This window comes from Rattus rattus, chromosome 13 (genome assembly GCF_011064425.1).
Source record: "Rattus rattus isolate New Zealand chromosome 13, Rrattus_CSIRO_v1, whole genome shotgun sequence".
NCBI lineage: Eukaryota > Metazoa > Chordata > Mammalia > Rodentia > Muridae > Rattus > Rattus rattus.
In genome coordinates, this window is record NC_046166.1 from 59478782 (window position 1) to 59502200 (window position 23419).

At 47.2% G+C, this 23419-nt stretch overlaps 1 protein-coding gene across 3 annotated transcripts; it reads right to left on the reverse strand.

Annotated features, from left to right (window-relative positions):
- Nucleotides 1-386: 386 nt before the first annotated feature.
- On the reverse strand, nt 387-15559 carry Erlin2 (ER lipid raft associated 2). Of its 3 annotated transcripts, none has more exons than XM_032918931.1 (11): nt 14184-14303; nt 12087-12168; nt 10692-10738; nt 10220-10281; nt 9990-10115; nt 7898-7971; nt 7697-7755; nt 7018-7109; nt 5809-5898; nt 3049-3128; nt 387-2709 (listed from the first exon to the last, which is right to left on the reverse strand). In XM_032918931.1, the coding sequence occupies exons 1-11, from the start codon at nt 14288-14290 to the stop codon at nt 2509-2511; spliced, it is 1020 nt and encodes a 339-aa protein (XP_032774822.1). In that variant the 5' UTR covers nt 14291-14303; the 3' UTR covers nt 387-2508. The 3 variants fall into 3 exon arrangements, with proteins under 3 accessions (XP_032774822.1, XP_032774820.1, XP_032774821.1); XM_032918929.1 differs by lacking the exon at nt 387-2709 and adding an exon at nt 15439-15559 and having other exon boundaries at nt 3022-3128; nt 14184-14305; XM_032918930.1 differs by lacking the exon at nt 387-2709 and adding an exon at nt 15139-15406 and having other exon boundaries at nt 3022-3128; nt 14184-14305.
- Nucleotides 15560-23419: the final 7860 nt, after the last annotated feature.

Consider the following 23419-nt stretch of genomic DNA (forward strand, 5'->3'; position numbering starts at 1 on the left):
AGCACTTCATTACTCGGCCTCAGTCAGGTTCCCTCCTCCCCCTTTTCCTCCTCCTCTCCCTCCTCCTCTTTCTCTTCCTCCTCTCCTCCTCTCCCTCCTCCTCCTCTCCCTCCTCCCCCTTCTCCTCCTCAGTAACCACACTGAGCCCTCCACACCTATTTTTAGTTATATAAAAATTATTAAACTTCAGCTTCCTTACAAACATTCTAACCATATATTGAAAAGTGAGTAAAAACTGTATGGAATATGAATTGCTTCTGCAACATTTAGTGAGTGAGAAGCATTCTACCAAGGTGGCTGTGCCTTGGGAAAGTCCTACAAAAACTGAATTTTACAAACAGTTACTTATTTTGATAGAAGTTCTACTTAAAAATAGCAGCCATGACTTCACTGCCTACAAAACTGCAGGCTTATCACATTTTATATGTTTAGAATTCAAATTCTTTACAATCAGATTTTATAGTATTACAAAAAACAAGGTCACAAAGACAGATGGGCTAGGTATCCCAAGCTAAAAGACATCTGCGGTCCATGATTTTACTGCTGTGACAGATACCAACAGCTACTGGATTTATGCTATGACATGGGAACATTCATGTTTTGTTAAAGAAGTGACATCAAAGGGGCGGGGAAGCAGCAGTTGCAGCAGGACTTTATCGTGGCTCTCCGTGATGGAGGGATGAGCTATCAGAATGTCCGTCAGAAGACTTTCAGGCTAGGAGGGTGCTGTTTGCTGGGATACCCTGACTCCTGCACTGACTCCACTCAAGTAGTGTTCTGAGGTTCATGTAGAAGAGGATGCTGGGTACGGCATGTTGCTTTCAAATGATTAGCAGCAACAAGTGGGAGTAAGATGAGTTGGTCTTGGGAGGAAAAAAACACTCTTGTAAGAGCTTTAGTTTGTACAGAGCGTGGCCAGGGTCCGTGGCCTGAGAAGTCTCAGTCTGAGGAGTCAGGGCAAAGAAGGGGACATCTGAAGTATGCACAATGAACTCTGCCTCTTTCTGGGCAGACTGGATGCTTCCCAAATACCTGAAGCCTGACAAGCCTGGTGTCACTTCAGAGCAAACTGGCCTGACTTACAAAACCAAAAATGAGGTGGGAATTGATGCCAGAAAATATCATTTATAGTAGTCACCTAAGAGAACAGTAGGTGTTTTGTGTGTGTGAGAGGTGGGTAGAGGACCAGCAAACAAGGCCAAGTCCTAAGCTAGAGGTGGTCATGGTTGTACAGGGTTCCGCCATGTCTGCAAACTAACTGGATAGCTGCCCTCCACAAAGGTATTCTGTGCGTGCTCACGGGCCATGGAGGAGCCTCCTGCCTCCAGCCCAATTTCGGGATAAGAAATACCTTTCTTTCGTATCTGTTCTTCCCATTCTCAATTTCCTAGGGTGGCTCACTGCTTTCCTAATGAGCAACAAAAAACAAAACTCGGGGATTCAATGAGGCCCACAGGGAATGGGCACGGCTCTGCCTCACATCTACTGTGCCGCTCTGGAGCTGACTCTCAAGTGGCTGCTGCCAGAGTTAAAAGCTCTTACAAGGGTGTCAGACAAACCCCAGCACAGGCCACAGGCACGACTACTCGGATGTCTACTGGCTGGGCCCTTCTGCTCCACAGTGTTAAGGGCTCTTAGTGAAGAACCTCCATAACGATAAAGATGTTTGGTCTCAAAAGTATATGCATAATTAGCCAAACAGTACTACAGTGCTAATGAGGAAGGAATACGGAGCCAGGTCACCAGCTAGTACAGCGCCTGTTTGTTCCCATCTTAATGCTGAGTAGAACTGATGAATAGATTATTCAAGAAGAAATCAAATCACAGATCAGGTGGAAGTACTGAAAAGGAGCGTGTGGAGTGACTGAGCCCTGCTGCGGAGAGACGTAGTCAGAGAACACTAGGGCAGAGTACAGTGTGTAGAAAACCTTGCAAAACCTAGCACCAAGTTCTTGGTGCCCTAGAAAGGGCTCAAGACAGCTTAACTCTAGAGTAATCCACTCACAGTCAAAGCCCAGCAGGCCAACGCTCTTTGCAGCCGATGTTCCACAGCAGACACCCCTTCTGTTACGAACCTCACTCACATGCAGACACTGCCTACATTAGAGGCAAGGGAGAGAACTACGGAGTGCATTTTCCCATGAAGGAAATCAAGCCATGAGGAGGCAGCACGACAACTCTCCCTCTTCCTACTGACAGTATCCTCAGTTAAGCCAGCTTCAAAGTGACAAAGTTGGTGTCTGCAGGTCAGAGGTCAAATCTATGGTGTACACACCTTATCAGAAGTCATACAACTTACTTACCTGAATTAAAAATAAACCAAAGCCAATTCTCCATCTGCTCCCCCCTTCCCAGAAGGGGGTAAGTTTGTGTCATTTCTTCCTTTTATAATCATAGTAACGAAGAGTCAAGGAAGGTAGTGTGGAGAGGAGGAGCACTCTGTCTCATCTTAAAAAATAAAGATCTCTCTAAGCTGCACAATCAGAGGTTGCACACATGTCTTTTTCTTCAATTATCCTTTGTGGCTGTCTCTAGGGGCTCGTCTTCTAGGCCAAAGCCCAGCTTGTCACTCAGCCCCTCAGACTGCTTGCCCAGGCCGCCTGCGGAGTCCATGAACATGTTGGGGATGTCTTTGCCAAAGTAAATCTTGCTGTTGGAAGCAATGGCCTTGTACTTCATCAGCTGCAGGTATTCTGGGGTCAGCTTGAGCTGTGAGGTAAAAGTGGAGAGCTTAGGGGAGAGGACACCATAGAGGAATTTCATCTGGAGAGGGTACCTGCTAAACAGATATTCGTCTTCCACTTTTCATGGCCTTCCTGCTATCCAGAAACCTCGTTTTTCCAAGAGAAAATAATCTAAGGTCCTATGACAGAGTAGCAACAATTTCAAGAGTTTTCGTGTTTAACACAAAAATGAAGCTTCTATTAAGGCTTCCCACACAAGAGGAGTGCCTGTTTCCCACAGCAGAGGGGTCCTCATTCTGCTGTGAGGCTCGGTAGTGAGTGGCAAAGGCAAGCGCACCCTTAGGACGCTGGGTCAGGCCTTTACCTTATTCGCTTCCGCGATCTTCAGAGCAGTGTAGCACTCAGCATCGGCCTTTGCCTTCTCCCGGGCCAGAAACGCAGCATCTAGGGGTGAAGGGTGCAGGGAACTGGATCAAGTACAAAACCATGGGAAGGTACAGACGCCTGTTGTCTGGGGGCTGGCTCAGTGGTATAGAGAGCACTTGCCCAGCACACATAAAGCCCAGGTTCCATTCCTGGCACTGCAGAAAACAAAAAGCCAACAAAGACATTTTCTGGTCTCCATGACCTTGGAGAGATAGCTTTTTTGTATGTGTGTTTTGTTTTTGAAATGGTCTCGCCTTACAGCTTGGTTAGCATTGGACTATGCAGACTTCCTGTTAGTACAGAGAAACCATTTCTCTAAAAGAAAGTAACCTGAGACCTTCGCGACAATGTAGCAAGAGTTTCAGTTTAGTACATTATGGTTTCACAGTATATGACGGTATGATAGTATATGGCGTCTCCCTGACTCTGCCTTCCAGTGCTGGCATTACAAACACGCACTGCCGTGCCTGCCATGGGTCTGCCCAAGACTCAATACCACAAATGTAAAAGAGCTCAAGTCCCTTTCTGACTTCATTTTCCCCAAATTTCTAACAGTGATAAGGCTGGCTAATTCTAGATTTATGCATGCTGGTCCAGAGGGATGCCGTTTGGTTCAGACCTGCCTCACGGCATCATGTGGTAGTAACCCTCCCTCCCTGCTCAGAGATGACGCACAGCTCTGCTTTGAGCCCCATGGCCTGGGAATGTGCCAGCCACTCTAGTCACATTTATAAGGAAATATTCAGAGACACTATTTGGGGATGCTGTTTTATGGGTTTTTTTGTTTGTTTGTTTGTTTCCTTTCCACCATTTTAAAAAACTAAAACCTTTTCATTGTTACGTTATTTATTGAGAGGGGGTAGGGCATGGACAGCACGGCACATGTGTGGAGGTGTGAGGACAGCTTAGGGAGATCAGGAGGAGAGATCCTGTCATGATCTAACTCGGGCTGCCAGGCTTGGAAGTGAGAGCTTTTGCTAAGCCACCTCGCTGGCTAGGTGCTGGTGTTTTTGAGACAGCTTTCCTATGCAATCTGGGTTGGCTTAAAACTCTAATTCCTCTCGTTCCACCTCCTCAGTAGTGGGATTATGGGGGTCGCCATGCCAGGAAAATGTAAGTCCTTAAGTTCTTCAGTGTTGGCTGTTGAAAAAGACCCTGAGCTCTCCTTTGGGGTGTTTTACTTCACCCCAATAAGGGTATATCTGTGTGTAATTATGTGTATTGGTGTGAGATAATGTGCTTGCTTGTAAGTGCAGATGTCCTTCTGGAGTGGGATTTATAAGTGGTTGTGACCTGCACAATCTGTGCACTGGGTACTGAACTCAGGTCCTCTGCATGAGCAATACTCTTAGCAGCTGCGTCTCTCTCAGCCCCATGACAAACATTTACAGGAAATGAAAGCACTGCTTTACCAAGAGCTCCCTGGTGAGAGCCCACGGATCTGTGATATCCTAATCAGCTCCCCAGTAGGTCCCTGCAGAGCCTGCGGGCTCCACAGTGAGTGTATAATTACACAGAACAATGTGGCCTGAAGCGTCCATGAGGCTCCACCTTGTCCTGGAAGTCACTTGACAAAATGCACTACTTCAAGCAAGGTGAGGGTAGTGGGGAAGTGAGGGCTTGGGAGGGGACTACAGCTGAGCAATGGGCAGGAAGCTAGTGACCAAGACTCCAGAGCTGCACATGCACTAAGGCTAACTTAATGTCTGCGTGGACCGAGAGAGCAAACTCTAAGATGAAAACATGCAACCGGCTGATCCCTCTCCCCTGCAAGGTGCTGCTATGGATGACAGTGTGTCTCAACTTGCTTGCTTCTAGAGGGTTTTTTGTTTTGTTTTGTTTTTTTAAAGATTATTATATATGAATACACTGCCACTGTCTTCAGACACACCAGAAGAGGGCATCAGATCTCATTATAGATGGTTATGAGCCACCATATGGTTGCTGGGATTTGAACCCAAGACCTCTGGAAGAGCAGACAGTGCTCGTAACTGCTGAGCCATCTCTCCAGCCTGCTTTTGAGGGCTTTAAGAAGAGGTAACAGAGACGGGGAGAGCTGCTGCTTGGGTCCAGGGTCAGAGCGCACGAAGATACTTGTTAGACTGAGGTCCAGGTCAACAGATAGGGACGGTTTCCTTCTCTTCCTCTTATTTTTCTTGTCTCTTTTGTTTTTTGGGCCAGGGTCTTGCTCTGTAGCCCAGATGTCTTCTGACCCACCACCCCTTCTCCCTTACCTTAGGTGCTGAGACTCTCAGAATCTATTACCATGCCAGGTTGACAGACACCCGTGCTCCCAGCCCTTACTTATAAACCTTTAATGTGTGCGCATGTGCAAACACACAAGGTGAGTATGCAGAGGTCAGGTGATAACTTTCAGGAGTTGGCTTTCTCTTTCCACCCTGAGGCTTGTTGGAATCCAGTTCAGGTCCTCGGGTTTGTCAGCAAGCACGTTTACCTACGGGGCCATTTCATTCCCAAGAAAATGCCCAGTGCATCATCAACACAGCCAGCACTTGCTGACCGTATTCCACTGCTTTCTGTCAACACTGGTTCAAAGTTCTGCCCCTGAGTCTAAGCAGAGGACACCTAGTATTTCATAGACACCACAATGCCCAAAACAGAGACTAAAGAGCTCAGGAATAAAAGTAACTCAGCCACCCACGCTCCATCAGGTGAGCACGACATCAGGAGTACTCACCCTCAATTTCTGAAATCTTCTTCTCGGTCTCCTTCTCCATCACCTTCTGCCCATAGGTGATTTCTGCAACCTGTGCCACTTTTTCTGCCTCTGAGTGAATAAAGTGGAGACGTGACTTAGTGCTGACGTGTCAAAAGATTGGCTAGGGAGGTGAGGTGGCTCAGTGGGTAAAGGTGCCTGCCGCCAAGCCTGCTGGTGCGAGTTCAATCCCAGGACCCACATGGTGGAAGGAGAACTGGTTCCCACAGGCTGTCCGCTAGCCTCCACAGAAGCACCATGGCATGCATGTGCCCACACTTACACACATAAACGTAACAACAGAAGACCTTGAATGACTGTACCTGCCCCTGATCTGAGTGCCCTAATACCTGAATGGGTTTGCTCAGACAGAGCCAAGTCCACAGAGGGCAGCTGCAATGGGCACACCTGAGCAAAGACGAACGTCCCAGTGAGCACAGGAGCACAGCGTCAGCATCCAACAGTAACCAAAGGAGCTGACCCAGGAGAAGAGCAAGCTTTGGGGAAGTCAGGGAGACAACCCGACTTCTCTCCCCCGTCGGCCTTTTAAAGATAAGTTCTATCTGACCCTTCTTTAGAAAATGCTCAGGCTGACGGAGCCCCCATGCTTTCTCTTATTTGCCACACGGCCTTGGATGTGCGTACAAATCTGAGTTCAGTGAAACAAAGCAAGTACCTCAAGATGGCTGAGTGGGTACACGTGCTTGCCAGGCAGTGTGCACCCTCAGTACACGGTGGGAGGAGCATCCTGGAAGCTGTTCTCTCGCCTCCACAATTGTGCCAGGGCATATGTGCCTCCATAAAGGCACATCTCCCCAGCTCCCACCCCGCCCCACAGACTAATAAATAAAATATTATTTAAGACATCAAATGAACAAGAAATCCAAGCAAATGGTGGTACTTTCCTCGGGAGGTGATATGGCAATTGAATTATTTCACATATGAAGTTCTCGGTGAACAGTAGTCATTCCTATTAAGAAAAGTGCCCTTCCACTTCAGAGCTACAAAATACTCAAGACCCAGTCTCTGCGTCCATGATCTGATAAAGTCCACTTGGTCCCTGGGGGTATGAAGGCCACCCCAGCACACCAGAAGCATTCTGAGGGACTTAACCATGCCCTGGCCTTCCTTACAGCATCCCACCATTGCCAACCCTTCTTCTCTGAAAGGGCTTAGAGAACCAGTACAGACCAATGAGGGCCTTCTTCCTCTCCGTTTCCGCCTCCTTCTCCACCACCTTCTGTTTCTGGGCCGCAATGAGAAGCTTCGTCTTCTCACTTTCCCTGGAGGGAAAAGCATGCAGCTGTGAGACTCTGTGTGTGTGTGTGTGTGTGTGTGTGTGTGTGTGTGTGTGTGTGTGTGGTGCTGGGGAACGCCGTGCTCCCCGCAGAGACCCAACTCTGGCTGAGGAGAAGCACACACGTGCATGTGCACACGCGGAAGTCTTTGCTCTCCCATGCAAGGCTGTTCGGTGGCTCAGCCCTTAGACCGGTCACACATCATACGGCCTTCTTTTAGTTGCTTGTAGTCCCAGCAACTCAGGAAGCTGAGCTGGAAGGACAGCTTAAGCATAGGAGCTTGGACAGCCTGCACACTAAACAAGACCCTCTCTCAGAGCAAAAGAACCGGAGCACAGATGACTTTAGTAAGGCAGACCTGCCAGGAAACGTGCTTGTCTGTCCCTGTGTCTCCACGGCTAGGGTTCTCTCACCTGTTAAAGAGCACCACTGCTCGCCAGAGCATGTCTGTGGCCCTGAGTGCCCACCCAACCTTATGGTACAGCAGACTAACATGCAAGGGAAGGAGAAGGAATCAGCATGTGGCTCTGGGCTGGGCTGGGCGCTCATGGGCTTAGGCAGGGCATACTCACATCAACTCATAGTTCCTGCGGATTGCCTCAGGGATGTTGGGCTTTGTCACTCGTACAGCCTGAAGAAAGGCACAAACAACAACTCGTGGGAAGATGAAAATGGTCAGGGACATAAGCTCCGACAGCTCTGGGTGTCACTGTGCTAACAGAGCATCCCGTGAGACAGAGCACACAGTGTACTCTCACTGAGGCAATGCTTACTTGGATAACAAGCCCAGGGGCCATGGAGGTCAGGTCCTGCTGCAAAGCCAGTTTGAGGTTTTCATCGATTTGATCTGGAGTCAAGAAAGACACGAATGGAGCTGTTACACTGTCTAGGTGGGGAGAGAAGAGTGTGGGGAAAGCAGCAGCAAAACCACTAGCTCACTGTAGTCTTCCCCGCAGTGCACATACCTGAGCCAGAAACCTAAGGTGAGGCCCTACAGCAGTCCTCCGTGGAGGCGAAGTACAGAAGTAATCCCTCACTCTGGCCTCAAAATCAAATCCCCTCATTGTGTAAAACATCAACCACACCTTTCAGGGGACCTAGGCTTGAGAAACAAAACCAACTTTACAACATTCCTTGAGCAGCCTTCTCAACGGGCATCACTGACCTCCTGTGAACTGCAACACTAGAGCTGCCTCTCTGGCCTGGGCCTGCTTTTCCTGCCTTCCACCACTGAGGTCTCACTGAGGGGCAGGAAAACGTCAGCAGAACCAGGCTGGGATATCTGAGCAGAATCACACAGTTAGTGTCGCAGAGTCACAGCCTCTGAGGAACAGCGAGTCTCCTTCCTCCTTTCATGGATTTCAAACTGAGGACCACAGAAGCTAACTAGACCAAAACATGAGCCTTTGGTTTGGGGCTGGGCTGGGGAGTGGCAAAGCGGCAGAGCACTTGCTGGGCTGGCTCCCCCCCCCCCCTTCCTGAGAGAGAGAGAGAGAGAGAGAGAGAGAGAAAGAGATCTCCTTAATTACTATGTTTTGATTGTTACAATGTTAAAATTACTTATCCTCACCTGCCTATGGTAGGCAAGGACTTGCCATGTTTCTATATGTGAATATGTTCTCACAAGCCTCTTAGTATTGAGGGAAAGCATAAAATTAGCACCTCCGCCTGATATGGGCTTAAGAGTACAAGAAGAAATAAATACCATGCGGTTTATTTTTGTCAACATGACACGAACTGGAGACACCTGGGAAGAAGGACCTCACCTGAAGACGTGCTCCCACCAGGCTAACCCGATGCCTGTTACTGAGGCATTTCCTTGATCACGATTGACGTGGGAGGCCCAGACCACAGTGCAGCATGCCACCCCTGAGCACGTGGTCCTGGGCTCTATAAAATGCACAGAGCGAAGCGCGAAAAGCAGGCCAGGAAGCAGTACTCTCCCCAGTCTCTACTTCAGTTTCTGCCTCCAGGTTCCTGCTCTGACTTCCCTTAAAGATAGACCTTGTTGTGGAAGTCTAAGAACCTACACTTCTTTCCTCACTTCTAGAACTAAGCAGGCACCTCCATTCTCAGCACACAACACCCTGCACTCAGTGGGTGGAACACTTAAGTGACAGGGCAGGAGGGGAGGAAGGCGTCTGGTTGCAGCTCTGCCGTTTACTTGCAACAGCTCTCTGTTTTTCTTGCTCTTGGCCCCAGTGGGGGACTGTGACTTGTCTTACTGTGCCGAATTTAATTGATGTCTCTGGGAGGGAGGCCTACTCTTCTCTCGGCAGAGACTCATTGGACAGTGGATCTAGGGGAGAGGGTAAGAAGGGGTGGGACTGGGAGGAGTGGAGGAAGGGGAAGCTATGGATGGGATGTATTGTATGAGAGAAGAGAAAATTTAAAAAAAGAGTATGTTAGGCTAAAAGCCTTGTAAGATTCGTCTAGAAACCATTACAGAATATTCCAGGGCAGTGAGGATACTTCAGTTCTAGTTCACTGTGCAGGCCAGCAGTAGCTGCTATAACCACTCTTCCTCCAGTGCTTATGTGTGACTACTCCAAGAGTCTTCCCGTGGTTCTTAACTTCTTTTCTTTTTGGGAGGGTGGGGGTGGGGGTGTATTTATTTAGAAAACGTCTTACTTTGTAGCCCAGGCTGGCCTTCAACTTGCTTTCCTCCTGCCTCAGCCTCCTGAATGCTGGGATCACAGGTATAGACAACTATGCTGGGTTGTTCTTGATATTATCTGGAACCCTCTTGGTGGCTGGCTGCTGTGCCCCCTGTTCTGTGGTGTGGTGACTCAGAAGCACACAGACAGAGGGCTGCCGAAGCCTGATTTGCCTCAGGGAGAGGAGGGAATGGCACCACATTCTTACCAAACAGCTCGATATAGACTTCCTGAAGTGTATGGACGCTGCAGAACTGGTTAAGCTCATGATGAATCTTGTTGAAGATGAGGGCCTTGTCATAGTCTGCAGTATAGTTCTTCACTATATCATACACTGTGGGGAAGGAGAGGGCTCAGCATAAGAAAAGCCCAGTCTTCACACTTCTCAGTTCTCGTGAGACCCAGACATATGGTGTGTGGACACATGGCAAGACATACCTGCATGTGGGACCAGGAAGTTCACCACTTCAATTCTGTCAAAGTAGATCATCACACCACCACTATTGGAGGGAGAAGCGACAAAGATGTTACCAGTGCGCTGGAATCCGGTGAAATCTCCTAAGGAGATGACTTAAGACATGTGAATGAACAGTAGGAGGACAATGTTTTTGGAATGTGAGGCAGCTCACGCCTCTGAGCAGATGTGCACAACTTCTGACCTGCACAAGGAAACAGTAAGACCTTTGCAATGCCAGGAAAGGAAGGGTAGTTCCTATCTTCTGAGCCACTAGTTTCTTCTGACAAAGCAAATGAATAAGTTTTCAGAGTGCACTGGGTGCCTGAAGTTTGTCTCTCATCCTGGCTTCACTTCAGTCTGCGTTGCTTTTCCCTCACATTGTCTCTCACTGTGGCCACCGGTCTCTCCTCGCTTACCGGCTAAGGTTTACCATCCTTATTCTGGGTACTTTACCTGGTTCCACATGGTACGTTCTTCACTTCATCCGTTTGGAGAGTGGTCTGGAGACAGAGGAAACAACTAATGTAAAATGGGCAGTGACAAGGGGGCCCCCCTACTATTTGGAAGGCCCAAAGCTTCTGTCTTCATAACTGGTGGCTTGATTAGATTGAGCTTTGCTCTTGCTAAACATGACTACTGTCCCAACTAGTACCCTATACAGGCTGTAACCTGAAACCAAGCAAAAGTGACTACTCCTGTGTCACTGTATGTGAAGCACATATGGACGGGCAGGATCATTAAAAACAAAATAAAGACAGTTTGGAGCCTGAAGGGCGTATTTTACTAGTGCTGAAGCAGTAGGCTCCTTTCTGAGCTGTTTCAGAATGTAGTATCTGGTCAGCATCTCTGTGAGACTCAGGTAAGAAAAAGCTACCCAAAGTACTGTGAAGTCCAAACAGCAAGGCAAAGGGAAGAAACTCGCAAGGGAAGATGAGTGTTCTGTTGGGTTAACTCAATTTTCTCTCTTTCACTCTTTTGTGCTGGGAATTGAGCTCAGGGCCTGGTGTAAGCTAGCCTCTACCTCTGTGTGACATTTCCCAGTCCCTTGCTGGGTTGGCTTAAAAGTTTCTTAGTTGGATATACTTTTTATATATAATTTATTTGTATTATTATTTACACCGCTGTTTCGCCTGCACATGTAAGAGAATATGATGATCAGCTGGAACAAGAGTCACAGACATCAGTGAGCTGCGAGCTGCCTTGTGGGTGCTGGGAATTGAACCAGGCTCCTCTGGAAGAGCAGACAGTGTTCTTCACCGCTGAGTTATCTCTCCAGCCCCATCTTAGCTGGATATACTTTAGTCTACCTCAGTCAGGAGGAGGTCGGCTACAACTTATCTTACTCTAATTTTACATGGCATTGGCCCTTACCCAACCAACTTTCCTCCCCATGAAATTATATTTACAGTTTTGAATTTCAAACAAGGACAAGCAAAATTCCATGTTTTATTTCGGTCATGGTAACCTGTGATTTAATATGCATACCCACTTGACTTTATTTCTAAAAATTCATAGAAAAAAATTCTTTTTTAGCCCCACCTCAAAAGTGAGTAATTTCCACTTGGGGCTGACGAAGTGAGGCAATGGGTTCATTCAGCATTTCAATGATCAAGGATATTGTATAGGGAGCCTCTGTCTCTCTGTCTGTCTCTGTCTCTGTCTCTGTGTGTGTGTGTGTGTGTGTGTGTGTGTGTGTGAGAGAGAGAGAGAGAGAGAGAGAGAGAGAGAGAGAGAGAGAGCCTTAAGTCAGTCACTGAAAAGGCATTATGTCTAAATGACCTCACATTGTGCATTAGTCAACAACCCAGATTTGTAATGATCCGGCCACACCACACAAGCCACTGGTACCTGCACAGACTTGTAGGATGTGATGAACGGGAGCATGAGATGGAAACCTGGGCCACTGGTGGAGGTCAGCAGGGCACCACCTCTGTAGAGGAGGGAGAAAGGCAAGAAAGGCAGGTTCAGAATCTCAAGAGAGGGCCATTAGACCAGCCGTTCTCAAACTGTGGGTCGCAACCCCTTTGGGGCCAAACAACTCTTTCACAGGGGTCACTTAAGACAGAGACATTTACATTACACTTCATAACAGTTGCAAGATTTGCAGATATAAGGTAGTAAGGAACATAACTGTATGGTTGGGCTCATCACAACACGGGTAACTATTAAAGGGTCACAGCATTAGGACAGTTGAGAGCCACTGCCTAAAACAAGACTTATGGACCACCCATCTCCATTCCTATAAAGATTTATGGTAGAATGACATGTTTACCCTTCACCCTCTCTTCTGTCTCAACAGTCTAGGAAACCTGATGGAAACAAAAGACCATCGGCTAGACTTTCCCACTAGAGAGGTAAGTGTGTGGTTGAAGTAAGCCAAAGACAGCAGAATCCTGGCCACAATTGATTGGGGAGAAGTCTGTCAGAGCTGCTGTGCCTGTGGTGGTCACCAGAGTGTCCCCCCAGTTTCAACAAGCATCATGTCTGCTAGAATCCAGTGACATGGGCAATTAAAAGATTATTTTTGGGGGCAGTGCTAGGGTTGAACCCTGGGCATCACACATTCTAGTACTCTACCATTATGAGTACTACATTATGAGCTCACCTTGCTCCTTAAACATACGTCAGTAGGAAGTGACGAAGAATGCATGCTAGAAGAGCCAAGTGGAACTGAAGCGAGAAGGAGCTTTACAAGTTTCAGTCCGACTTAGAGCAAAAGGGTAATTCCCTGGGCTCTACCTCGCCAAGTTCCAGAATCATCTGGGGACTGGCATGTGATATCTCACCATTTTTGAGACAGATCTTGCTACATAGCCCTGATTTGCCTAGTACTTGCTATGTTGCCCAGGCTGGCCTAAAACTCTTCTTGCCTTAGCCTTAACCCAAGTGGTAGAATTACTGGTGTTGAATCATTATACTTGATCCAAGAATAATTTTAGTCATTTCAATACATATAAAATATATAATATATATTTGACATATATTTCTAGTCAAGTTGTATGAGAGTGACAAAATTCAAAGTTTTGGGGGAACATGAAAGCAGATGCTAGAGATAAATTACCAAAGAGAGGAAACTCAATGCAAGTTTACATTTCCTTTTCAATATATGTTTTTAAATTCAGAATCTTGAGTATGTTAGAAACTACAACTCTAATGATCATTTAGAGCTTGCTATTGGCAGTCCATAAATAAGTATATAAAGAAAGGGGGACAAGATGAACATATCGACACACACCTTTAATCCTAATACCTGGGAGGCAGAGGCAGGAAGATCTGAGTTCAAGTCAGTCTGGTCTATGTAAAGTATTCCAGGCAAGCTAGAGCTACACAGTGAGATCCTGTCTCAGAAGGGGTGTTGGTGTCATACAGGCTTACAGCAAGGGCTGGGGTTATATTTAGTGGTAGGACAATTACCCAGCATGCATTAGCTGGGAGTTTTGATTCTCACCACCACAAACCAAACAATTAGTCATGCAAATTCCCCTTCTAAAACCAAAAATGAAAACCTTGGTCACAGAAGTCATGGGAAAGAAAGTAACTCAAGATTATTTAGGAGTCACTCCCCGAAAGTTCCTTGATACAAATCATCCTGCAGAGCCTTTAAACGTTTTTTCTTTTGAAATATTCACTTTAAAACAGTCTCAACTCAGCAGAGTACACTTCTCAAGTTGCCGTCAAGAACTGGGACTATGCCAACTTTTGGAGCGGCAGCCTTGCAGTGTGGAGACAAGGTTCTTCAAGGAATGCAAGAGAAAAGTATGTCAGAGATGATCTTGGATGAGCACGGATTCCTTCAGATTTTGCCTTTAAACCCACAAATCCACATTAGCATCACCTTAAAACACTAAAGACAATTTTAAATTTACAAACTTAAAGACACACTTGTACCCTTACTCGGGGCCACTGGCTTATAAGCTATAGAGGAGCCACCTGCCTCTGCCTTACCTGTAATATACTCCGATATGTCCCTCTTCTATCTTGTGCACAGCTGAGAAGAGAGATGCGCAAAAGAAACTGGAAGCCACAGCCACAACTGCTCCCAACTGAGCCATCAGTGAACCTGTATCCTAGAGATAAGATATTCGACAATGTGTGGCCTGACCCACAGGACAGTTGCCGCACCACTGTGAGGAGCTCACCACGAAAAGTGATTCACTGGCAGCCTGTTGTCATAGACACACACTACTAGCCAGATCTACAACTCAGATCCTTGTTCTCAGTCACCATTCCGCTCCTTAATGTAGGAGTATAACCCTCACTGAAGGGAAGAGGCACTAGCTCCAGTTACTGCTATACCTAAGGGATATCCCGTGCCAATTAGGCAGAGTTCAAAACACAGCCCTCTCCTCACTTCTGGTTAATGTGTTGTCAATGGAGCCACTTTTACTAGTAAGGAAGAGAGGCAGCTGCAGTGTGTTGGCCCAAATTACAGAGGATGTCAAACGACAGGCAGCTGTGGCCATGTATTTCTGGTCGGAGCCTCCTACTTCTAATTGCCTGCCATTTCGAAGGAAACCACCAGTCATTCCCTTGGGACTCTAGGGAGAGAGACAGCAGCAATTGAGTTCCGACGTAAGATTCTCTGGTCTGTCATCCACCGCCCCTGTTACTCCTTTGGATTTAAACAGGACAGACCTCTTAATAAAACCGAAACACATTCTGTCATATCCTTTGCCCCCGAGCCCCACGGTTATAGGAAACTGGGGATGTCTCAGGTTGGAGGCTTTGGTCTACTCCTGGGGACGAGGATCCAAAACGTCCAGGTACCCAGATGCCAGAGTTACATGTAGAAACTCATTTCCTGAACACTGAATGGTCTGGAAAAACTACAGAGACGGACGGGCACACCGGCGCAGGGTACGGATTCCACTTCTCAGATCTAACTTATTTTTTTTTTTACCGTAGCGGCCTTCAGCTACCGAGCAGCAGTAGTGTCCTCTCTGCAAATGTCCTCACTACCACCCCACGCCACCTCTTGCCCTTTCCCCGCCCTCCTCCGCGAGGCAACACGTCTAAGAGCTTCCGCTCAGACCCGCTTAAGGACCCGTGGACAGGGGACTGGACAGACAGGGGTTCTTTCTGCTCCCGGGTGGGCGAGCTGAGTGGCTGTAGGGGCTAGAGCTCTGGAGCTCAGCACGTCAGCTCCAGCCCCCGAGCCTCAGCGAGGCCGAACGTGCACTGAGGGGCGGGGGCCGCGTACCAGGCTGTCCCTCTAGGCGCTCCGTACACGTCTGAACCCCCGTACAACCGTAGAAACCGCCACACCCCTCAGCACGCTACTTCCTTCCGGGCCAGTCGCTCCGATGACGCCATCAGTCCGCGCAAGAAAGACCCCGCCCACACCCCGGGTTCGTCCTGCCGCCCCGCCCCTCGCGCTACGAGCGGTAGTATTTGGCGGTGGCGCCTGGGGGCGCGCGCGAGCCGGCTCGGTGGCTGCAGACCTGGGATTGTTGGTTTTTGGATGTCCAAGGCACAGGTGCCCAGGGCTGGCAGAGTGGGCTCCGGACACTACGGCTCTGGTGTCGCCTTCCGAGGTTCTGGTTTTGGAGATTGCTAGAGATCCTCCTTCGCTTCAAGTCGAGCTGGATTTCTTTCTTTTTCCGGAGCCGGTACCAATGCAATGCAGCGTCCTCGTCCTCTGCTCGTGGTTTTCCTGTTGCACCAGCCGAAGGGAAAAAACTTCCAAAAGTGCAGATTATGACGTCGCCAGTCAACAGTCCTATTCTGAATTGCTCTTTATACTTTTCTGAGAGCTTTGTTTGGCCTTGAGGTCCCCACAGCAACATAAAGTAATTAACAAGGAATTATAGTCCCGATTGTAATGAACGGATTCTGAATTCTGTGAGTGCCGAGGACAAAAGCAGTTGTTGAAAACTTCCTTAGCATTTCCTTAATAGTTTGGGCTTCCTGTCTTGCTTAACACATGCCACAGTGAGTTTTTGTCTGCCATCTGCACCCCCGAGTATTGTGGACCATGAGGAAAACATGTCTACTAGCCTAAAGCCCTCAGATGACCTCACCCTGCAGCAGTTTGGTATTGGAGCATCCATATTGGGCCTTTTCTACCATTTTGTCCTGGGGGTGGAACTAAGGGCTTTGTGGCTGCACTCTATCCCCAAGCGGCTTCCTTAGCAGGAAATTTCTAAACTGGCTACTGAAGTAATTTTGTTTGCAGGCCAGGAAGTGCCCACTTTAACTCCATCTTCTAGTAAATGAGAAGGCTTTTCCATACAGTAGATGGCCATTTTCAATGCTGGATGATTTTAGGACTCAGGAAAAGGAGCGTGAAGGAACCCTTTGTCTTCTCCCAAAAGCCAAGGCACTGACACTGAATTCAAAGTTCCAGGAAGCCAGATGTTTGGGGACAGCTGAAAAAAAGCAGCCACCCCCACTCCCAGACACCCAGTGGTTGCGAAAGCAGACAACAGACCCTGTAGTTTCAAAAACAGCTTGTCTAAGGGAACCGGCTAACTCCCCCCTTCTGCCCCTAAAGAACCCCCTCAGCTTCCCGATTCTTAGCTAAACCCAAGGTTTCAAGCATGTAATCTGTATTCTCCTGAACTCCGGTTCCTGAGTGACTGGGTCCTGTGCCCTGGTCAGAGTGTGGTCCAAACTAGAGAATCTATCCCAGGCATTAAAGAAAGCCTCCCACAGCTGTCTGAAGTCACTGGAATTCTCAGCTTCTGTTTCTCCTTACAAACAATTCTTACATATCCGTCCCAGAAGCCCTTCTTCACCTCTGGTCTATCCTATCTCCAGTCTCTCAACTTTCTTTCCCTTCCAAGCACCACTCTGCCCTTAGAGATCACTAAGGCTAAACAGAAATCAGGTCAGGCCCCTTACTGGAGACATCGCCCAGTCTGGAGCCACATTTCCTAACAGCCTCATTGATATGGGAGTGGAATGGAGGCTTTAGTCTGGAGCCCTCATTTGCAGTCTGGTAAACGTTCTTGCTCTTATCCTCTGATGAGACCTCCTGCACCCCAGAGGCCAGCCTTTGCTATTTCTGGAGCTAAACACACGCAAACACACACGTGCATATGCACATACACACTCTCTCTCTCTCTCTCTCTCTCTCTCTCTCTCTCTCTCTCACACACACACACACACACACACACACATACACACACGCACATGCAAACACACACACATGCAAACACACACACACACACACACACACACACACACACACACACACACCAGCCATTTCTCTGCTCAGCCGGCATGTGGGTAAAGGGCCCATTTGTTTGCAGCAGTGTCTTGGGAATTTGACCCTGCTTCAGGAGTCTTTCATTCCTCTCTCTGGAAACGCTTGGGAATTTAATTCCAGTGAAACTTGTGTGTCTGGAGGACGTTCCAGAGCAGGAAACTGGCCTTGGCCCATTTTTAGACCCACGAACATGGGCAGCAATGCCTCTGTTCCCAAAGACAGTCTTGGCTTGCTTAAAAAACATTTTTTTCCAGACAATTGGGCCTCAAGTTAGATGTTGATCTGGCCCTGATATCCCCTTGACAACCAAAACTGCTGGCCTCAATTTGTCATGTTCCAATCAAATATCTTGAAAGATCTTGACGAAATGCTTGCAATGGGATGACAAATGTCAAAGGTTCCCCACCCCCTCTCCTTCCACCACAGGTTCAGGGGATCAAACTCAGGATGTCCCTCAAAACCCCCCTTCCCTGAAAAAGATTTTATATAAACCTGATGTTTAAAAAGCTCGCTTGGTTTGGGTAAAGATACTCTGGTTGAAGATACAACCTTTGCAATTGGATGGTGTCTGGAGAAGAAGCCAATGAAATGTGGAAGGGTGTTCTGACAGAAAACGTTACATAACACTCTCCTTTGAGGACAACCTTGCTTGGGAAAGTTCCTGTACCTTCCTCTCAAATTACCCACTTCCCCAGTAAGATGTGACTTCTGAAGAAAGGTGGTTTGACCGATTTGAAAACATCAAAGGGCGGCACCAGCTGCTCTTGCAGAGGACCCTGTTTTGATTCCCAGCACCCAAAGGACAGGTCACCAACATCTGTAATTCCAGTTCAAGGGCTTTGATGCCCTCTGCTGGCCAACACAGGTACTGCACACACATGGTGCACAGACATACATAGGCCTTGCTTTGTGCTTTAGTTCTTTCCTTAGCCCAGCTAACTTCTCCTCTTTCTGTTCTCCTCCCTCTGCCTGTCTTCCCATAAATACTGCATTTTCCAGGCTTCCATTTCAGCCATTTTCTTTTGGAACTTCTGCTGCTCCTTGGCTCTCTTTTCAATGGACAGCTGAAAAGGTCCTGAACAGCAACTGGTCTCTCTCTCTCTCTCTCTCTCTCTCTCTCTCTCTCTCTCTCTCTCTCTCTCTCATCTCCTAGAGAGGGATGATGGTGAGCCTTGAGGCAAGCTGCTTCTTTCTGCTGTTTCAGTTCTCCCGTAGGCCAGGGCATCATCATCTTCTCCAGAGAGTATGCTATTCTTCGGTGTAAAAGCAGGTGACTTGCCCACAGTGACGAGAGAGGTACCTTCTTTAATGGAACCCTCACGACATCATCCAAGATTTTAGTAGGGCAAGATCTGGAATGCAATTCCAAGCATTCGTCCTCTGGTTCCTTCTTAGACTCTGTCTCCTTCATCCATTTACCAATTTCCAAGTCAACACCAACAGGGTGACAAGATGGTGTCCCAGGTACGAAGGGCTCAGGTTTAAGAAGCCTGGGACCAAGTCCTGGTGCTTTGAGCTTGCATGCTCACAGTCCATCAGCTTCCTTGCTGCACTCTCACATACCACAAACCTCAAGTCTGCTGTTTGGTTTGCAGTGCGGGAGTCTGGGAATCTCGTTCCTAAACCCCTTACTTAGTCCTTCCTGTCTCCCCACCGATTCTATCAAATTCTCGTCTATGCTTGCTGAGGAAGAGACTGAAAATCTAGGTGCATAGGAAGGCCAGGGGCAGACATACTGTGCCCGGTGCACCACCTGCAAGGCCACCATTTCTGAAAAGCACTTAGGAGCAAGAGTTGGAGAAGAGAGTGAAGATTAGTCGTCGGGTAGTGGGGGCGGGGCTTAAGAAACGTTCTCTACAAGGAGAGGCAACCTGGTAAGAAGTCAGCAGGCCATACCACCAGTGTAGTCGCCTTTCCTTCTCATAAGGATGGACAAGGGACTGGAATGACATCCTGAGAACCAGGAGGAGTGTAAGGAAAGCAACTTCATGCCTGAACTGTGAACGCATCCTCCACTTCCTCACTGAGCAGCTGAAGGACGGACTATAATTAAACCTTTCAACCTGTCCAAAGGGGAGACAGGAGCGCTTGAAGAAGCGGCTTGTGCATGCATGCCCCTTGCACAGCAGGTCAGAGCCTTCTGCAAAGGAAGCCCTAACAGATTCTATCTGAGCAGGAAGCAGGAAGAGGTGACCCTGTTGTCATCAAGATCTGTGACCAAGATCTCCCTCAGACCCAGCAGATAAGAGTCATTTGGACAACTCTAGGTCTGTCTAGTGGTCTGCTGGGCTCCACACTGAGTATCCTGTCCAATATGCACTGCGGGGCTCAGTGTCATTAAACATGCCCTTTCTGACTTAGATGATGTCATATGCTGGTAAAAGCTCACTCTGGAGATGGGGTTGACCCACAGGCTTCAGACAAAAACACGTCTGCCTCCAAATTTCCTCACAGACTAAGTTTTTTGTATTGTATTTCCCTACATAACTTAGGTCCAGCTTTCTTATAATAAGATGGTGTCGCTCAGTGTCTTCTCAGTTTATACTTTCAGCTCTGCTTGCCTGAAATGACTGCAGCTGGACTGGTTATATTAATCCTTCATAGGAGAAAGAGATGGACAAGGCCATTCCACCCCGTTGTGTGCAATACACAGAGCCTCAAGGTTTTGGGGAAAAACACACACACACACACACACACATATATACTCATACACACATGCATATGCACATGCACATGTGCACACATAGACACACACGCACACACAAACACATATACACATACATACACACATACACACATGCACATACACACACTCACACACACATACACACATACACACATACACACACACACACACACACACATACACACATACACACATACACACATACACACACCCCTCACATACATATATACACATCCACACATATACACACATGCACATACACATACACACATTCACACATATACACACATGCACATACACACATATGCACATATACACATACATACACATACACACATGCACATACACACAAACACACATGCATATGCATATGCACATGTGCACACACATGTACACAGATAGACACATACAAATATACATAACACACACGCACATACACACGCGTGCGTGTGCACACACAGGACTTAAGATGGGGCCTCCCCTTATGCAGGAATGACAAAGCTATTGCACATAAATAGATAGTGTTTAATTTTTCTCCAGGGATAATTTCTCACAATAGATAGTAAGTTTGATAATCATGTCTGACAGTATTAAAAAAAGATTAACACATCTGAATGTTTCCAGAAATTGGCAAAAAAAAAATAAAAACCCAAAACAAAACAAAAACTCAACCGGAGTGACTTCTAATGAGATTAAAAACCATGAATAGTATGACTTGCCATCTAAGGCTACAATTACAGGTTGGCATTAAAGATCATTAGTTCTGACAACTTTCCCCTTGCTAGTTTAAAGAATGCTTCTTCATCCAAAACCAGTGGTATGTCTAAAGCCCTTGTTAATATGGAAACTCATTCACCCAGGATCTGTGAGACCAAATGAAACCATAAAAGTTTAAAGCAAACGTACAAAATATCCAAGTAAGTCACACAAGATCTGCGGAGGATGTCTTGAGGCAACTTTGTTAATTATTAATTGTACATATTCTTGTTCTTTTTAAAAAATAGTTTTGTTTCATGTGCATGGGTATTTTGTCAGTGTGAATGTCTATGCACCATGCACATGTAGTGCCCAAGGAAGCCAGAAGAGGAAGACAGTCCATCTGGAACTGGAATTATAGACAGTTGTGAGCTGCGGTGTGGGTGCTGGGAATTGAACCCGTGTCCTCTGAAGAGTAGCTGGTGCTCTCTCCCCCACAACCCCCATATTTTATCCTTATGAGAACCAGCTTGACGGTGATTATCTCTCCTATGGTTATATTATTTATGATGAGAATGAGAGTGCTTATGCTGGGCAGCGTTGGCGCTAATCCCAGCACTCAGAAGGCAGGTAGATCTCTGAGTTCAAGGACAGCGTGGTCTACAGAGAGAGTTCTGAGAGAGACAGAGCTACAGAGAAACCCTGTAACACACACACACACACACACACACACACACACACACACACACACACACACACACACACCTGCTTGGTGTAAAGATAATATCAAAAGCTGACCTTCCAAAACTCTTCACTTTGAAAGTGAGGCTCCCAACTTCTTTATGGGTTGGATGTATAATTTAAAGTTTATTTTGTTACAGATTCAAAGAGTGTTATTATTTTGTTTTTTCTTCTTCTTCTGTGCACTGGTGTTTTGTCTGTATGCATGTCTGTGTGAGGGAGTTGGATCCTTGGGAACTTGAGTTACAGGCAGTTGTGAGCTGCCGTGCGTGTGCTGGGAATCAAACCTGGTTCTCTGGAAGAGCAGTGTTATTGACTACTGAGGCATGTATGTCTCCAGCCCCAAAGAATGTTATTTGTCAAGGCTCTAAAGTTTTTAGAGATAAATTACTTTAACTGATCGAGTACCAGCCTTGTGGGAGTTTATATAAGACAATTGAGTGAGACAGGTTACATTTACACCGCTTACACTTGAAGAACGATTGTTGATGTACTTACATGACAGGACATCTCCAGATTCAAGTAGCACCCTCTCCCTTGGCTGGGACACCGATACCCCATCAGAGTAAGTTGCATGCTAACCTCAATGCAGGAGAAGGATGCATGGGAAATAAGATTTACCAGAGTCTATTGCTCCTGTTCCCAGTTGTGTGGGCTGGACCAGTGATAACCCCTCCTTATCCAAAGGGAAGATGAATTGCTTCGCCCGTTTCACATGACAGGGGAATGGATTGTCTTGCCCAGTGCAGGATCTTGGAGTCTGTACCCACATTCTAAACCAACGGAGAGGCAAATAACAATTACTTTGCAACCCCAAACTGACATATGATGATGCTGTAAATGGAGGAACCTTGTAGCCAAGCCTACTGACTGGTTTGGGTCCTGCATGCTAGTCTAGTTGGCCATGCCTTTATCCTACGGTCTTCAGTTTCCCTCCTATTAGCAAAGTTGATCTCAGGACTGAGAGGTCAATGCTGCTTCTTTGAGAAGGCTCTCAGGGAGGTCCAAGTAAATGTAATGCTCTCCCAAAGGGCCAGTCAGCCCAGCACACTGAACCGTGGACAGTCACTCAAACACTAAGTTATGGAATCATCGCCTGGATCCACCACACCTGGGTGAGGAAGATAACACTGCTGGAGGGAGAAGAGGTGTGGCCCGAAAAACTTCACCAGCCCCTCTGAGTCTCCTTCCTGGGGACTCAAAAGGGACATTTGGAGACAGGGATGATAGTGCCTCCTTCTTCCCTTTTGGACTCTGTTACTATTGATTCTGGCCAGTCATCACAGGCTCTCTAGGATTTGAGCCTAGCCCCTCGGTTGTCCTAAATTCACTCTGTAGACCAGGTTGGCCCAGAGATGCTCCTGCCTCTGCCTCTTGAGTGCTGGGATTAAAGGTGTCCTCCACCGCTGCCCAGCTATTTGTTCTCTTCAACGATTCCTACCTGACGATGCATCCAGATAACGGGCCTGTCTTTGTGGAGCGGTGGTTCTCAACCTTCCTAATGCTGTGACCCTTTAATATAGTTCTTCATGGTGTGGGACTCCCCCGACATAAAATTATGTTCCTTGCAGTTTTCTACTGTTATGAATTGTACTGTAAAAATCTGTGTTTTCCAATGATGTGAAGTAATCCCCACGAAAGGGTTGTTTGACCCCCAAAGGAGTCGTGATCTACAGGTTAGGAGCTGCTGATGTAGATGGTCGTTTGTTATGATTATGATTGTTATTTTAATCCTGGGGCCTTCCTCTCCATTATTCTAGATTTGTTACTGGGGCCTTATATTCTAAGCTGCTTAGCTCAATTTTCTGGTTGACACCATTCAAGATCAACTTGACTCTGGTGCCTGCA